At 40.4% G+C, this 17,177-nt stretch overlaps 1 protein-coding gene across 1 annotated transcript in view; it reads left to right on the top strand.

The window, feature by feature from the left end:
* Nucleotides 1-17,177, top strand: part of mtcl2 (microtubule crosslinking factor 2) — a 66,046-nt gene that overhangs the window by 7,045 nt on the left and 41,824 nt on the right. Inside the window, exons 3-4 of the mRNA XM_061832463.1 lie at nt 26-148; nt 9,321-9,470. Of these exons, the coding sequence (XP_061688447.1) occupies nt 26-148; nt 9,321-9,470 (273 nt within the window). The remainder of the gene's footprint in view (nt 1-25; nt 149-9,320; nt 9,471-17,177) is intronic.

Below are 17,177 nucleotides of genomic sequence, written 5' to 3'. Positions count from 1 at the left end.
TCCTGGGTGTGTCTTTAATCGACAGGCAAACAAGACCTGCCGCATTCTGCAGTATCGGCTGAGGAAATCGGAGCGGCGCTCCCTCCGAGTGGCCCAAACAGGGCAAGTGGACGGTGAACTGATTCGAACCCTGGAGCAAGATGTCAAAGTAAGTCTTTCCTTCAAAGCACTGTCGTAGTACTCTATATTAAAGCCCAAGTGTCATCCCTATAAACATTCTAAAATAGATATTGTAATGAAAAATACATAAAACATTATTCACTTCAATATCTATACGAAAAAATAAATATGAGCGGGGAGCGCGTCATCCATGTGCAAAGTTGCGGAAGTCTCATTCGACATTCAAGTGGTCGCCATATTGGCTGTATCTTCTGTCCGTGACGTCACACTGGGACATTCGCAATTGAAAACACGTTGTGTCACCTACAATGGGTGACGAACAGGCCCTTCTGATACAGAAGCTCTTTTTGAAGAAGAGAACATCTCACAACCGAATGAAGTGACCGGGGCGCTATCGTTTCAAGGCATATTTAGATCATATGCGGATCAGGGTCAAACCGCATGCGGCCAAACCACCTCCCTCCCCAATCCACCTCCGCGCGGCGGTGATAAAAACAACGCCGCTCGCGAGCGACGACGACATCACGGCCAAGCCGCCTCCCTGTCCGAGCCACTTCCGCGTGGCAGTGATTAAAAACAATGCCGCCCGCGAGCGACGACACCGCGGCCAAACTGCCTCCCCGTCCGATCCACCTCCGCGCGGCGGTGATAAAAACGCCGCCCGCGAGCCACGACAGCACGGCCAAACTACCTCCCCATCAGATCCACTTCCACGGCGGAGATGAGCGGACTGGCGCCACAACGTGCCACCCCGGCCGATGTTGTATTCACAAGGCCGGCGGCGATCCACAAGGCCTTCCGCAGCTGCTGCATGTAAGCCGTCTGATGCGCATATCAACACATTTTGCACCTGTCACATGTACACGGATCTTTTGTTACGTTATGAGAGACCGATTACGTGACAACTATTATTTTTTTGGAACCCCGAAGCTCTCGTCCTTTGCACCTGTGCAATCCATTTTTCACAGTGATCTGGGTTTTTTGAAAAAGTATGAAGAGCGAATCCATCCTTCCGAGTGTTGGAGCAATATCCAGCAATACAACGAGCCCGCATTTTGGCTAACACGAAGGAACAACGGGCTACCTTACAGCAGGTAAAACTAGTAACTAGTAGAAAACAGACGAGACTGCTTGAGTGCGCTACTGCCCTGTACGTCACTTCCTGCTTCTTCTCAAAAACAAATCCCTCGAGAGGATTTTCATGGCGGGAGTTACCAAAAGCCATATATGTCACAATCATGTTTTGTGGTGGAAAAATGGCTGGAGCCATATCTGCTACCGTTTTTTCATTATTAACGTATTAAAAATCATCCATTTCATGACAGTAGCCCTTTAAGCTTTGTGTGACAGTGAAAGTTTATGGGCACATAAGAAAGAGCTACACAATTTTTACATGTACATGTAATTTGACTGTTTATTGATGTGGCTATTTAAGTATGGGAAAATGTACAGTTGTTTATTATTCCCGTAGCCCGATTACTTACATTATTGAGACGTGATATTTTAACCAAAGATTGCTCCTCCACCAAGGTCCATTCTGACTTTACCACCGGTTTTGGTCCCCTATTTTCCAGACTATAAGTCGCTCTAGAGTTTAAGTCGCAGCAGCCAAAAAATGGATAATAAAGAAGGAAAAAAAGATATGTTGCACTGGAGTATAAGTCGCATTTTGGAAGGGAAATTTGCTTGATAAAATCCAGCATAACATAAAGATCGTTAACCCACTATAATGTATTTTCCTCAAATAACCTTGGTCAGTGTTGACCTAGTTCTTCTACAGTCAAAAGGATGTGATGAGGTCATTCTTTAAAACCTCCTTTAAAATTACTTTGGTTTGATTGTCTGACTGAGGGACCGTGAACCATGCTCTCGAGTTAAACTGACCTCAATGGCATGTGCACACGCACAGATGCATACACACATGTATGACACAAACACTCATGCACTCTCACAAATGCAGTGTGCATCAAAATGTGCCAATAGTCTGTTTCTGTCTATCGCTGAACTGTGAAAAGACCCCATCAGATCCCAAGGAGGACAAAGAAAGTGTTAAACCCTAAGTGGCAGTTTTGTATTTTTGTGTTTATGTGGCATCTCGTCACACCTCCTTGCCTTGTCTGTTTGCTATTCAGCTGCTGTCTCACCATCTGGTTGTCCTGAAAGAAAGAAGGAAGGATGGAAGGAGGAAGTGATTGTACACGTGTAGGAGTAAGATAAAAAAAAAAAAAAATTAAGGGCCGACTAGTAACTGGTTGAAAATTCAAATCAGCCACTCAGAGTGAGCAGTGAGGCGGGGGTGGGTGGGAGTAAAAAGGGGACAAGATTAAGGCTGGAACATAATTCAAGAGATACTCTGTGGAGTTGATTTGAAATAAGCTCTGACCAGTTTTAATTTGAAAGGTTTAGATGTAAATTAAAAGATGATAAAAAAACGAGTAAGGCTTTTTCATACCATGACCATGAAAAGAAGATGAATTTGTAATTACATTTCAGCTTTTCCTATGCCTACAACATACATACAATAGCATTATAAGTGTGGAGATAATGTATTTGTAAAACTATGCCATGGTTAAATACTTTACAAAACAGTGAATGATTCACATTTTCCACAGTTTGCCTTTTTTTCTATTTTTTTCTTTTTGTGCATGCTTCCCATGCATCGCGGAAAGCTTTAGTCAGAGCAGCAGTTGGCTGCAGTAGCAAACACATCATGGGTGAAAAACGAAACTGGTGGGAGACACAAACTGACATCATTGTGTATCCCGACACAAGTAATTGTCGCCTTGCTGCCAGGGGCAAATGCTGGCAGGAGTTCAAGTTACACTACATTGTGTTGTGTCTGTCTGTCTGTGTATGTATGCATGTGCGTGGATAGTCACTCCTGAGCTAATGTTGTCATTTGGCTTTTGACATTCAGCCTTTTTGAATGGTGGCCCTGTCAGAACTGGCACTGACACCAACATTATATTCACGATATGTTACATTCTGTTTTAGTGATTAGTTTGTATTTAGGATCTTTATACAATTGCTTTCATGACAATGACTGTGTACTAATCTCACTAAAATGAAGGCATTGCAATTGCTCCTATTAATATTGATCCTCCAAAGAACAAACTTGTATCCCAGCATGGAGAAATGAAACAAATGCCACTAAAATGTACATGAAGTCAGATTCAAAGATGAGTCATAACAGAGATTTGTAACATCACATAACATCCACTTGGGACTCTTCTTCTGTTCTTAACATCTCTTGTTGAGGTTAATTCCTCTTTTAGAATTTGTATTGCAATAAACAGACATGCACACAAAACCAAACAAAAAGTGAGCATAGGTGATATTTATCCATTGATGCTCACTGAACTGAGGTCTAGCAGGATGTCATGCATGATGATGACAACTGATTTGCACTTTGGAGACATATTTTAACAAATATGACCTTAGTGCAGTGCTTCTCAAATAGTGGGGCATTTAGAAACTATTGTATGCTGCTGGGCGGCGCAGTTGAGCAGCTGTAGAACACTGCCCTCACAATTCTCAGGATCGGGGTTCGAATCGCGGCGTCGCCTGTGTGGACTATGCATGTTCTCCCCATACCTGCGTGGGTTTTCTCCAGGCACTCTGGTTTCCACCCCACATCGCAAAAACCTGCATTAATTGCCCCCTAGGTGTGATTGTGAGTGCGACTCTTGTCTATCTCTATGTGCCCTGTGATTGGCTGGCAACCAGTTGAGGGTGTACATTGCCTCCTGTCCGATGACAACTGGGATTGGCTCCAGCACTTCTGTGACCCTCATGAGGATAAGCAGCTCAGAAAATGGATGCATGGATGTCTGGTGCTGTTGTCTAATCAGCATTTCTTGTCATAGTGACAACTTGACCTTGACTTCTTGACCTCTACAAAACTGAGCTCATCTGCTTTAGCAAATTGGCTTAACTACTGCTTATGCTTGAAGGCACTGATTTGATAGGGCGCTACACACACACACAAACAGAAAACTCTCATGACAGATGCAATAAGTACTGTTGACAGTCAGGCAACTGTTATTTTTAAATACATCACATCCGTTTGTTTTATAATGTGTTTCAGTTTCAGTACCCACGTGACTCGGCGATTGTATTGCCAGAACAAAAACAGAATCTCCTTGAGAACGGCTGACATAATTTCCTGTTCCATTCACACACTGCTCTCATTTCCACACGCAGCGGGACACATATGGACACATGCTGTATATCGCTAAATGCAGAATGTCACGAGTTATGCTGCACATGATGTTAACACAGAGCAACATTTGAGAGTAGAATTTCTTTTGTTATTTAAGGTTAATCACAATTTGTGTCAGTGTAAGAGCATTCCTTTCAATGATTTTCTCTCTATTTTAGTCCATTAAATGGATTTACTATCTACAGTTAAGTGTGAGAGCTACGTAACTCTTTTGACTGTTGCACAGCACAAGGTGGAAGTAATGCAAAACTTCTGATTAGTACCAAAAAGAGAGGTGATGCTATATATGCTATATAAAATACCTGTTTTGGAGAGTTCAAACTGAGCATTACTTCTGCCAGATGTAAAAAACATGAGGGTGAAAGCTGGTGCAGTATTGCTTTGTTCACCGTTGTTTGTTTGCAGCATAGTGCAAGTACAATACTCTGAGATCCGATTTAATGTTTGTGCAATCCTAAATAAATTTTACAGATAGCACGAGTCACATACGTTTACCTAATCCTAAACCCTAGAGAAATAATGAATGTTGTCCCTCTGTCCCAGGATCAAAAAATGGCATTTCCCTATGCGTTTATGTTGCGTCGCATTTCACCTGCATTTAAAAAAAAAAGTGTAAGATAATCTTAAATAACTATGATAATAGTAGTGTCAGTACAATACAATAAACATTCATAAGCATTCTTGTTCACAGATGTGATCAATAGTAACTCCTTCAAACAGACTGAAACATTAAAAAACATTCTTGGAAATATTCTCCTCTTCCATTAAAATTAATTGAGTTAGTAATATCCTCCAGAATCGATCAAAGACATTGACATAGATAAAGACGTAGTTGATGTTGTTGTCATTGACTCATTAACTGCTATTGACGGCTGTAACATTCAAATAGCCTTGTTAACTGGGCGAGCGTGCAGTAAATGTCCATATGATTTAGTGAGTAAGTGAATTAATGAGTGAATGGAGTCACAGTTTTCTTTGTGACTTATTGACATAGCATCCCAGTCCACTTCCTCCTCATCTCTGTCTTATTTGCTTAAAAATGAGCTCACTCAAGGACCTTCCGTTATGTAGCTATACAGCTCGCATGCATACATTCTCTCTGTCTAATTTATATATACACACACACACACACACCTTTATCCTGTGATACTCATCACCCTGCCTAATATCCAGCCTTACTTTACCCTTTGGAGAACTAAGGGTCAGCCAAATGTCTTAAAGCACCAAACATCTCCCTACTTGTCTAACACTACTGTTAGAATAATATTTTATTGAAGTATGAGGACTGCAGATCTGTTAGTTGAAAAATGTATTAATACAAGGCAGTTCTGTTTGAACAGAGTCATCTCAAGAGTTGTTTTTTTGTTTCGTTTTTTTTACTACCTGGGTGTTTTCAGTCTTAACAGTCACTGAAGTAAAGCTCCTACATGAGTGTGACACCTGACAATTGGAAATCTGATTCAATTTGATACTAGATTGTCTACAAGCAGTTCACAAAATGATATTTAATGTATTCCTCACTACTACCTTAGGGATGTAGCGAGACATGCAGAGTATTGTGAGTACTCATCACATTCCATCATCCCTCTACATCCAATCCAAACATAGATTGGTCAGAGCTTTTCCTTGGAACAGCTGTCGTGCCACTATCTCACTCTCTCTTTCACACATAATGGTTTTATATATAGACATGTAGCAGATTAGTTCTGATGTAACAACCTCTAAATGGGCGGACTTCGTGGAGGGCGGATGCCAAAAAGGAAAACTATTGTCACTACTGATCATAAACATCAGGGATCCCCATGAAACCTGCTCGTAAAACTCTCGGTAATAACACGTAAGAGTGTTCAACAGTATTTTATGATCTGCTGTGCAAAAGCTGCACTGAGCTCCAACAACACAAGAACTGAAGCCTTCCTTTTGTTCAACCATATAATATTAAGGACTTCGATAAAAACCCTTTTCTTTTACTATAATGAGGTCGGACACTTTATTTGAAATTAAAAAGGCGATTCCCAATTGACTGACTGTTGACTCAGCACCCCATAACCCTGAAGAGGATAAGCAGAATTGAGAATGGAAAGATGGATAAAATATGCATCTGTTTTTGTTTAGTACTTTGCAGTTAGAAGAGTCATTGAAAGATATAGAAAGAACATAATGTCTCACTAATTGTTTTCATATGGAGCAAACAGCTAGTTGGGGTTTGAACTACAAGCAGCTTTGCAGTATTTATAGCGCAAAAACAACAATGATGCAATATGTGGCTCAAGCTGGACACAGATACACAAACTGAAATGAAGAGAGAATATGAACGCTGTCAGACCATTAATAACCAAAAATATCATCCTCTGTCATTATTTCACATGGAATGTTTCACCATTTTAAGGGGCAAAGCCGACACTAAGGACTCCTTGTTTTTTTTGCCAGCTCGATCAGTTTTCCTCCTTGCAACATTCCAAGACAGATTTTTTTTTTTTTTTTTTACACTTTCCGATGTATTTCTATCCAAGACCCAAAAAAACACACACACGCACACCCACACACGCACAGAAGTTGCTAGAAAAATTATGGTTAAGCAAACACAAAGGCTTACAATGTGTGTGTTTGTCTGTGTGTGCACGCATACATACTTGTGTGTGTGTGTGTGTGTGTGTGTGTGTGTGTCTGGGACACAAACAACTAACTCACACCCACATAACTGCAACCCTGCCATTTATTGGATGATATAACCCTGGAGCATGCACACACACACACACACACACACACACAGACACTTAAATTCAACATGCCCCTCACCAGGAGTTTTAGTGAATGTTAATTAAATCCTGTAGCAAGTCTTCAATGGCTGTAAATTCCATCACATTCACTTGAACATAAACAAAATAGCATTTACAGGCAGTTCATACCACAACATTCAAACCACTCATCAGCAAAAAGAACCCATCCAGCCATCCATCCATCCACTCTCTACACCAAGTATCCTCACCCGGATCACAGGAACCTATCCCAGGTGTCTTGAGGCGAGAGGTGGGGTGCACCCTGAAGCCAGCCAATCGCAGGGCACTTAGAAACATTCACACCTACGGGGAATTTAGAGTCTTCAATTAACCTACTGTGCATGTTTTTGGGGACGTGGTAGGTGTGTTGTAACGTTCAAAGATGTACTTCTCAACTTTCTGACTACTTATGGTGACCTTTTCTTTTTTCCCCGAAATCTTGTTTAGCTGTTTGCTCCAAAGGATTCTGCTATTAAGCAGCAGCAACTCTGGGGGGCAGGTCTTAGCGAATGACCAATTAAGTACCACCTCACAATGAGTTATGCAACAGAATGGGACCGAAGTTGACAATTGTGGAAAAAAAATTAAACGACTCACATTCTCACGTGAGGCGATTCACCTTTGCACACATACGTGAATGAACTTGCTACATGGGAAAATCAATGTTATCAGGGAAGCTGCCATGAACAATATGCTACAATTTTTTTGTATTTTTTATTTTTGTATTGAGTTACAAACAATATGGCACAATGAACAATTTGGAGTCTTCAATTGACCTAACATGCATGTTTTTGGAATGTCGGAAGAAATGGGTGCACCCAGATAAAACCCACGGAGAACATGCAAACGCCACACAGATGAGGGCAGATTTGACCCCCATGACTCAATGAGGCAGATGTGCTAACTAGTTGCCCACCATGGTGCCTCCAAGTTGTTATTATTGATGTTGTTATTATTATTATTATTATTATTATTATTAGTAGTAGTAGTAGTAGTAGTAGTAGTACAATTTATATATAATGTATACATTGTATTGGTTCACCCTGGCGGTGCTGGCTCCATATCACTTAATATTTGAAATATTTAGTTTTGTTGTGAAAATGCATGTGATATGACATGGCATTCTGCAAAATTGATCACCTGGAATTAAAATGTAGAATCACAACAAAACGAGTGCCCAGATGTCAACCACACATGAAAGGTAGTAGCAGAACGTGCACACTCTACAACAATTTTATGGTGTTCAGTTTTTTGGCAGGCGTAAGAAGTGATCCCATATTTCACCTTAAAACTAAAACAAGCTCACCATCACATTTAAAACCCACTCAGAACTCACAAGCATCCACAAGAAACGATGTCGTAGCCTGTGTGCACACACAACGGGTCTCTGCGTCATGGAAAAGTTCAGCATGGCATTGTTTTGTGTGGGCGGTCAATTGGAGCATTGTAGCACTCAGCTGCACACTGGCACTGGTTTAGAAATGTTGATACAGTGATATACACATGCAAATCAACACAGTTACTTATTGTATTTGCATGGCGAGATGTTGCACATGAGCGGTCGTACACAAAATAACTGTGTGTGTCAAATAGGCACAGAGGCACAAACACAAACAATGCGATACAGTTCACGGAGTAGAGATTGTAAAGTTTGGAGATGTTATCATTCATGTTGAGCACAGTAAGTATACTCAAAAATATATACAGTATACATTGACTTTTACACTAAGTCTAACACATTGTTTCCAAAATATTATACTGTACTGATATGTTTTTCTTTAAATGACTACAGTCAAAAGAGTTGTATGTCATGACAGTAATAGTGGTTGCTCTTTTAGCACATATGTAGTGCCATAAAAAGGCCTCCTTCACAAATGATTTCTTTTTACTTTCCCCACTTTAAATTTTAAAGTCATCAAACAAATGTAAATACCAGACCAAGATAACACAAGTGAACATAAAATGCAATTTTTAAATGGTGATTTTATTCATTAAGAGAAAAACAGTCTTAAGAGCTACCTGGCCCTGCATGAAAGTGTAATTGCCCCCTTGTTAAATCGTGAATTAACTGTGGCTAATCATTTTTTTGGAAAAGCTGGGTTTATTTTCATTGACCACACCCAAGACTTACTTCAGACCTGAAGAATCACATTCACGTGTTAAACCCTTGCTGTACGTTTCACTGCTCATGCTCACAGGTGGCGAAGGATGTGTCAATCCGTCTCCACAGTCAGCTGGACAGTGGAGAGAAGAAGAGGGCCTGTCTGGAGGAGGAAAATGAGGAACTCAGAGTCCAACTGCAGGATCTGGAGGTTGCCAAACAGGTCCTGCAGCAGGAGATGGACAAGGTAGGACATGATTAGGGCTGTGACGGTATAATCTTTTGTATTTTTTTCTATTATTTTCTATATTCTTTTATATCTTTGATTAACTATTATCCTATCCTATTTATTCTCATTTATATGGGGTGGAGTTCTATCTTTAAACTGCAAATGTTTGTTTTGAGTGTATGGTATAAACTGTACAGAATTTGAGACAACAAAATCAGCCCTTACTATACTGCCAGCATTCGCAATTAACATTAGCTCACTTGCGATTACTATTTCAATTGAATAATAATACCATTCAGCTCACTCAAACATTGTATTAAATGTACATTTCACATCTAAGAGTGTCTTAAAAATCACTTACAGATGGTTCTTTGTCGTCTTGGCAATGCTTTTCCACTAATCAAACATTGCATCCGTCTGCAACAAATGTCTGTGGGGTAAACATTGATAGTGGCCAAATGGTTCCTGGTGGCGCAAATTGGTTCTTGGTGATACAAATATGCTTTTATTAACATCGTTTCCCCTGAAGCAGAATTTTTTTTCTGTTTACCAATTTTTGTGGTTGACTGTGCAGTTTAACTATTTTTTCCCCCCTTTCCCACTCGCCTAAACACTATTATTTACCATGGTCTAATCTAATGTCAAAAAGGACAGGCTGCCAACAAAGAGAAATTGTGATCATTTTCTTAGTACTAATTTCTCTTAGTAGTAACAACACAATGCAATAAGGTGGAAGACATGTTATTTTCGTGATTTGACAATGGCTCTTAAGATAAATAAGGTATGTTATAACGAAATCTAGTCTATCAGAGACAGTCTTGGGTCAGCGACTGTACTCATCTTTTGTAGTCACTGTTCTTCCCTTTTGATACTGCACTTGAGATCAAGAAGAGCTCTGAAAACACAGTGTTTCAAAAGAAAGTTAGAGCTTCATGCCATCACCAAGCAGAGTGAAAAACAAATTTGGCCAGATGGGAAAAAAAAAAAGTTTTTGCGTTCAGTGCTTAGAGAGTGACATCGCTGTGCCCTCATTCTGAGCACCCTGGTCAGTCTCCTTTGTCTATTTTCCTAAGTGTTTGATTGGGCTCAGATCTGTGGTCCTGGCCCAAGAACTAATGTGGGTCACGACTAGATGGCTGGCCGTGTAGCTGGCAAGGTATCTGGCCTGTGTTCCCTCAATAATATTGGTTGTTTGTGGACATTTGAGAGGGGAAGGGTCCCTGTGTTTTTTTTCATGACTCTACTCACCAACTATTGACTAACTATAGTACTTGACTGATACACCTGTGCAATTGGAGAAGAGACAGAAAGATCTCTTCTTGTCCTCTTCCTTCACTAATTAGATATTGTACTTGACAAGTCATTCCAATCTATAGATTTTGACTGTTACCAAAATCCTGCAATCTCGAATAGAGGAGAAGACTGTATGCAAGCAGCAATCTTTGCAATCCAAAGAGGCATTCTTTGCGGTTAACATTGCAGCTACAGTGCACACCACTATGACCTGTGTGTGTGTGTGTGTGTGTGTGTGTGTGTGTGTGTGTGTGTGGTGTGTGTGTGTGTGTGTGTTGTGTGTGTGTGTGTGTGGTGTGTGTGTGTGTGTGTGTGTGTGTGTGTGTGTGTGTGTGTGTGGGTGGGTGGGTGGGAGAGAAAGGGAAAGGAGAGCTCATGCAGGAGTGGACTGTGTGAGTATGTGAATGTATGACTTCTTTGAATGTTTTGGTAAAGGCTGCGAGGGAACATACTGGCCTCTGTGGTAAACGTCAGTTCAAGCTGTAGTGCACCTTGAGGCTTCATGTCTTGTATTAACCTCTTTACAGTCACCATGAAAGACCGTCAGAAAACGTAGCAAGTCTTGGATCCAGAGAAAAAAGAATGGCCAAAAATGTTACGGTTCTTTTAAGTTTTGGGCAAACGGGGCTGCCTTGGCCACCAGGAACACATTGTAAACATAGGCTAAGGACATCCATGCAGTAAACTTGCAAGGCTGGTTGCCATGGTCAGTGGTTTTTGTCCAGTTTTATCCACACAGATTGGAGTTTAACAGTTTCAATCCAATGGCATGGGGGACCAGTTCAGGGTGTACCTCTTACCCGAAGACAGCTGGGTTGGGCTCCAGGATGCCCACGACTGTAGTCAGTATAAGTGGTACAGAAAATGAAGGGATAGCGGGATGAATGGATTTTGTTCTGAATTTGCTCTTGAAAGGAGGACCTCAGGGCTGGTGATGTGAGTATATGTCTTTTTCCCCCATTTCCACAGTCCCTCTTTGACTTCTCTTCTTCTTGCCCTCTGTACTTTCTTTTCCCAGCCCCCTCTATCTAGTAACTCTTAATTTAATATCAACTTCTCCAATCCCTCGGTCTTTCTCTTTCCTTATCTTCAAAATGTTCAATCCGTTCCTGCCGTTTGGTATTGGAAGGCAGCAAGGTCATATTTTATGGAGGGTGGGTTATAGAGTGTAGGAGGAGAGAGGAGACAAACACAGTGAAGTTTTTTGAGGATAAAGAGGCTGCATGTGGTGCATCTTCTGAGATGTTTCATCATTTCAAGGTGAAGCAGCTTAGCTGAAGGAAAAAATTGATTGAAGGTACAGAGGAGAAAAGGATGGTGCCGGGGGAGATGATGAGGTGGAGTTTGGGAGATTTGCAGTGGAGAGATGCAGGATGATTCTGCAAGGAAATTACTGTTTAAGTACATCCCAAACACAAGGGCAAACTATCGGGAGTACCAAATTCAAATAAAGTGTACCTCAGAAATCAAATGCAATCTTTCAGAAGCGATTTTGAATCTTCAACAAATTTGCTCATGAAAAATATTGGAATGAAACTTAAATGGTGATGCACATTTGATTAGTGATGGAATTATTTTTTGTATTTGTTTTATCTTGTATTCTATCATTTTTAATCTATGGAATGTTGTCTCTGAATGCAGTGAATAATGTCACAGTGATAAGAACATTCTGGATGTTCTGAATTTCCTTTTCCATGCAGATGTGGTATTTTCTGTATTAATGCTACTTATAAGAGTTTTGCCATTAAGAAGTCTGCGTCTATCAATGACAAATTTCACACAACCTGTTGTTGGATGGATAATGAGGCACACCAATATTGTGGATGACAGCATGCATAACCAACATAATATAGTTGGCATGAAAATCAAATAAAAAGCAAAGGTTGCTCATCTTGGGATGTACTAAAATGACATCTTGCAAGAGTTGCTGTTACTGTATCTTGTTGTTCAAACGGTTATGTGAACCATTCACCTTTATCCAGAGTTTGCATTTATTTTGGTGTGTTTTGGAAACATCATCTAACCACCATTAGTCTTTAAATCTTTGAAACAGAGTGGCACCAGGAAAGTGTCAAATCTATGTCAAAGCCTGTTCTGTGATGCTCTGATTGACTGTTCTGTATTTCAGGGTATGCCTTAGTGCTAGAGGAGTTGCATGTTTTTATCTGTGCTTTTCTGCAACTTATTCGAGAAGGAAACTGCTCCTTGGTATTCATGACGTTCAGGAAGTGTTGCCTATTGTTTCGAGGCGGGTCACGGGATGTCGGCGGAGGGTAGACACGGATTTTTCTGTGTGTTTTTACATGTAATTGTTGAGATAGAATAGATATTTGGTGCGCAGTGTGTGGTCAAAACTCCCAAATAACCCTTAGAAATATTCAGCTCTCATTGTTTCCGCTTTTTTCCTTAAATTTTACTCGTCAACAATGTGCAAGTCATGACAGCGGTGATATTTCTCATAGTCCACAATTAAATGTGTGCACGTCAGATGTGCAGGTCAACACATGCGTGCGTACGCAAACACTTGGACATGCACACACTCAGATTCACAAGTTGCGAGAAAGAATAATTTAGTACTTTGCCAGTATGTTTTTGTGTTTGTAATAGTCCATGTCCCAGTTTTGTTTGTGTATACGGTTGTACCCTTGCCCATTTGGTTACGGCCCTGCATATTCGCAGATTTTGCTGTCCCAAGGTTTTTTTTTTTTTTTTTTGTGTAGCATATTTTCACGATCGTTGAGCTCTTAAAGGCGCCACATTAGACATGGCCCCTTACATTGTGGTGCACCTTTTGTGCATACTGAGTTCCAACATTTGCCTACGTTATTATGTGACTTCCTTTGCGCCACTCCTGGCACTAGACTGCCGCAAAGCATGCTGGGAGGAGGTAAATAGCGTTTAAAGTGCATGTATTGTGTCATTTTGTGGGACATTCTTTTATGTGTTTTATTATGTACTAGTTATGTACTATGCTATTCTATTTGCTGTGGTGTGACAATTTTAGTTTCGATGTGACACCGTGAGTGTGTACAACATCGTCAGTAATGACCTTCCTACACAGGCAGTTTGTGGGCATTGTATGCTTCTTCTGTTTACAGATGTGAAATGCAATTGTTCCTCACTGCTCTGTGAACACCATCATACTATAGGGTACATACATGCTAAAACACTTGCATGGATGTTAGCAGTGTAACTATTGTGTTCAAGTGTACCTCATTGGACAAGTTACACAACAATTGCCCACATAAAGTATGCTGTCCATTTTAGAGACGTTTTAAGATTTAAGTGAATCCTATATTTGCAAAACAATGATGCATATCTTACATAGGTATATTAGTACTACATCCATTATTTGGGGATTTTCACTATTCGTGGGAGTGTCAGGAATGTATGCCCCGAGAATAATGGGGGAACACTGTTGTTTGAGTTGCATTTTGTATGAACACGGAATTTTCTCCACCTGTTTTTTCAGCCTATTTTTCCTTCCCTTTTGACTACAGACTGACATACGCAAAGTAATATAGAATGCAGCCATTAAGAGATGATTGGATTGTAGATTATCTCACCTGTGGGAGGACAGATGGGCGCACTTAAAAGGTTCCATGCTGGTGTCCGTATGGACCTATTGTCTCTGCAGAGCACACACATGCACACACTAAAATGGGTTTAGTACACTTTACATACAGTACATCCCCGATGCGTCAATAAAGCCATGCGCTATTGATTGCGTTAATTACAGTCAGTATAGATCCAATTTCTCTGCCTTGAGACTTCATAATGTGGCTTTGGTGCCGGCAGCATGGGTTCAGTTCCCACTCAGTGATGACGTCTATATGTGCCTTGCGACTGACTGGTCTCCAGTCCAGGATGAAGTCTGCCTTTCGGCGGAAGTCAGCCATGATAGACTCCAGTGGCCCGCAACCCTAACTGCGATAAGCGGTGTTGAAAATGGATGGATGTATTTATTTTGACTGGTCATGGAGGAAGGCTTTTATATTAGTTAGATATTGGCTTTTATTTTACTTCTGCGGTCATTTCCCATAGTTAAAAAATTGAACACCATAGGTTCAAAATGTACAAAACTCTGAGTAATTTTACAGCATGATCATTTTTTTTCATTGTCTTATGTTCTTTTTTTCCAATCTCAGTTATTGCTTCTCCCTCATTTTCTCTTGTCTCTTTTTTCCCATAATCTCCCTCCAGTCCTCTCCCTCTTTTTTTCCACTTCTATCTCCTCCCACTTTTGTCATGCTCTTCCTGGCTTTTAAATGAGGCTTTGTGACATCATCAATGTGCGGCCGTTGTCAGGAGGAGGAAGTGGAGATGTGGAAAATGAGGAGTTGGCACCCCCTGCTAATGCTAGTTTGGCAGCTGGCCTGCTGTTAAATCTACTCTGGCGTATATGTGTGTTACTATGGTTACCTTATAGTTTGATGCCCCACAGCAGTGTACGTCTGGTAAAGGAATTGTCAAGACTGTAAAGTTATTTCTTACGAGGCTTTGAGTGGAAGTTAATAATATTTTAAATTATGTTATATAGTGTCATGAATGTGAGTTTATATTGATAGTGTATTGGTTTAATGTAAAGATGGCCGTTTTAGGACGACAAATGACAGCCCTCTCATTTGCTCATATACGGTAGTTTCACCATGCATAAAATCAATCCTTCATAATTCAACAGAATGTTATTTTTTTCTACTTTAGTTATTTGGATTTTTAACATGAAACATTAGGACATGACTGTGCTATTAGTTTGACTAGTTTATTGGTTCCCCCAAAATTCGATGACTGTGGTTATTGTAGGGTGAGCTATGAGCCAAGGAAGAAACCACACTTTTTTTTCTTTTTTTTTTTTTTTATCCTGCATGAAGCAATTTTAGATTTTACAAACCAGAATTGTTTCATCTTGGGAAAGATCTGGCACCTCCGTTGTTCACCCCTGCTTTGCATCTTTGTCACAGCAACACCCCATTTTTTTCTCCCCCAGTTACTGAAGGTTGCTGTTTACCTTACTCTGCCAAAATGTACTGAAATAGTATTAGGGTATCCAGCAGTAACACTTCCAGAAAGTTAAAATGAAAGAGAATTAATATGAGCTTTCACTCATCCAGGAGCACTTTACTACAAAACTACATTACAAGATTATGGGAGTTTGGAAATGTGTCATTTTATCCAGAAGAACGTTTCTAAGGTCACAGTGCTGGATCTCACCAAGTCTTAAAGTTGTCAGCAAGCTTTTGCTATTATTTGGAAGATGCTGACTGGTCCCGACAGTCCACTCTGATTGGATCAGGAGGAAGTGCGAATACACCCGTTAAATGAAACATTTATGCATTACGTTTTGGGATTCTATCAAAATGAATCCATTATTAAAAACTGTGAAATGCATTTTTCCTTTTCTTAAAAATGAGAATTAAGTTTGTATGCGTTGAAACATTTTGAATAAAATATATTCTAGAGGTTAAATGTTTTAAAAATGTTATATTTGTCACAATTACAATTGACAGTATGCAGAGATGGTGTGTGAGGTGTATCACGGATGTGCTCATTTGAGCGGATGACTCACTAATCCTGCAGTTGAAGAGATTTATCTCCTTTTGCATGCTGATAGAGGACACTACTGGACCGTGACCACAGGTCAAGTCCATCTGGGTCACATTAATATTGATCGAGATAAGGATATTATGTATTTCCCGAATAATTTCTTTTTTTTTTTGTAAGAGGGACCTAACCAATCCTGGTAAGAGCTTGAAACTCCCCAATTATTTTTTTTAAAAACTGATGGATTAATAATAACTCATGACACAAGTGGTGCTCATGAGTTTTACGGGGTTTATCAAGACAAGAATATATTGTATTATGAAGGAAAAATATGTCTTGGGGCCAAAGATGACTAAACATAGTACATTTAGCATAAATGTTCTTCCCAAGTTGAAAAGTAGTTAAAGAAGGAAGGTCTGAACTCTCTAAAGAGGCTGAGGGTACACAAGAAATGCATTTAGATGTGCTATCAATATTTTTTATTATAGTCATATTGTACTGTATCGGGCGGCGTCGTGGCTCAGCTGGAAAGAGTTGACAGTTCTGAGGTCCTGGGTTCAAGCCGCCTGTGTGGAGTTTGTATGTTCTTCCCACACGTGCATGGGTTTCCTCCAGGCACTCCGGCTTCCTCTCACATCCCAAAAACACGCAACATTAATTGGACACTCTAAATTGCCCCTAGGTGTGATTGTTAGTGCGAATGTTGTCTGATTCCATGTGCCCTGCGATTGGCTGGCAACCAGTTCAGGGTGTACCCCGCGTCCTGCCCGTTGACAGCTGGCATAGGGTCCATCACTCCCCACGACCCTTGTGAGAATAAGCAGCTAAGAATATGGATGGATGGATCGATGGCACTGTATCGTAAGTTGTATTAGTCTCCAAGGTTTTCCC

This window comes from Syngnathoides biaculeatus, chromosome 2, assembly GCF_019802595.1.
Source record: "Syngnathoides biaculeatus isolate LvHL_M chromosome 2, ASM1980259v1, whole genome shotgun sequence".
Taxonomy (NCBI): domain Eukaryota; kingdom Metazoa; phylum Chordata; class Actinopteri; order Syngnathiformes; family Syngnathidae; genus Syngnathoides; species Syngnathoides biaculeatus.
Note: the sequence above shows the minus strand (reverse complement) of the source record. Positions and strands in the feature narration are given on the sequence as shown.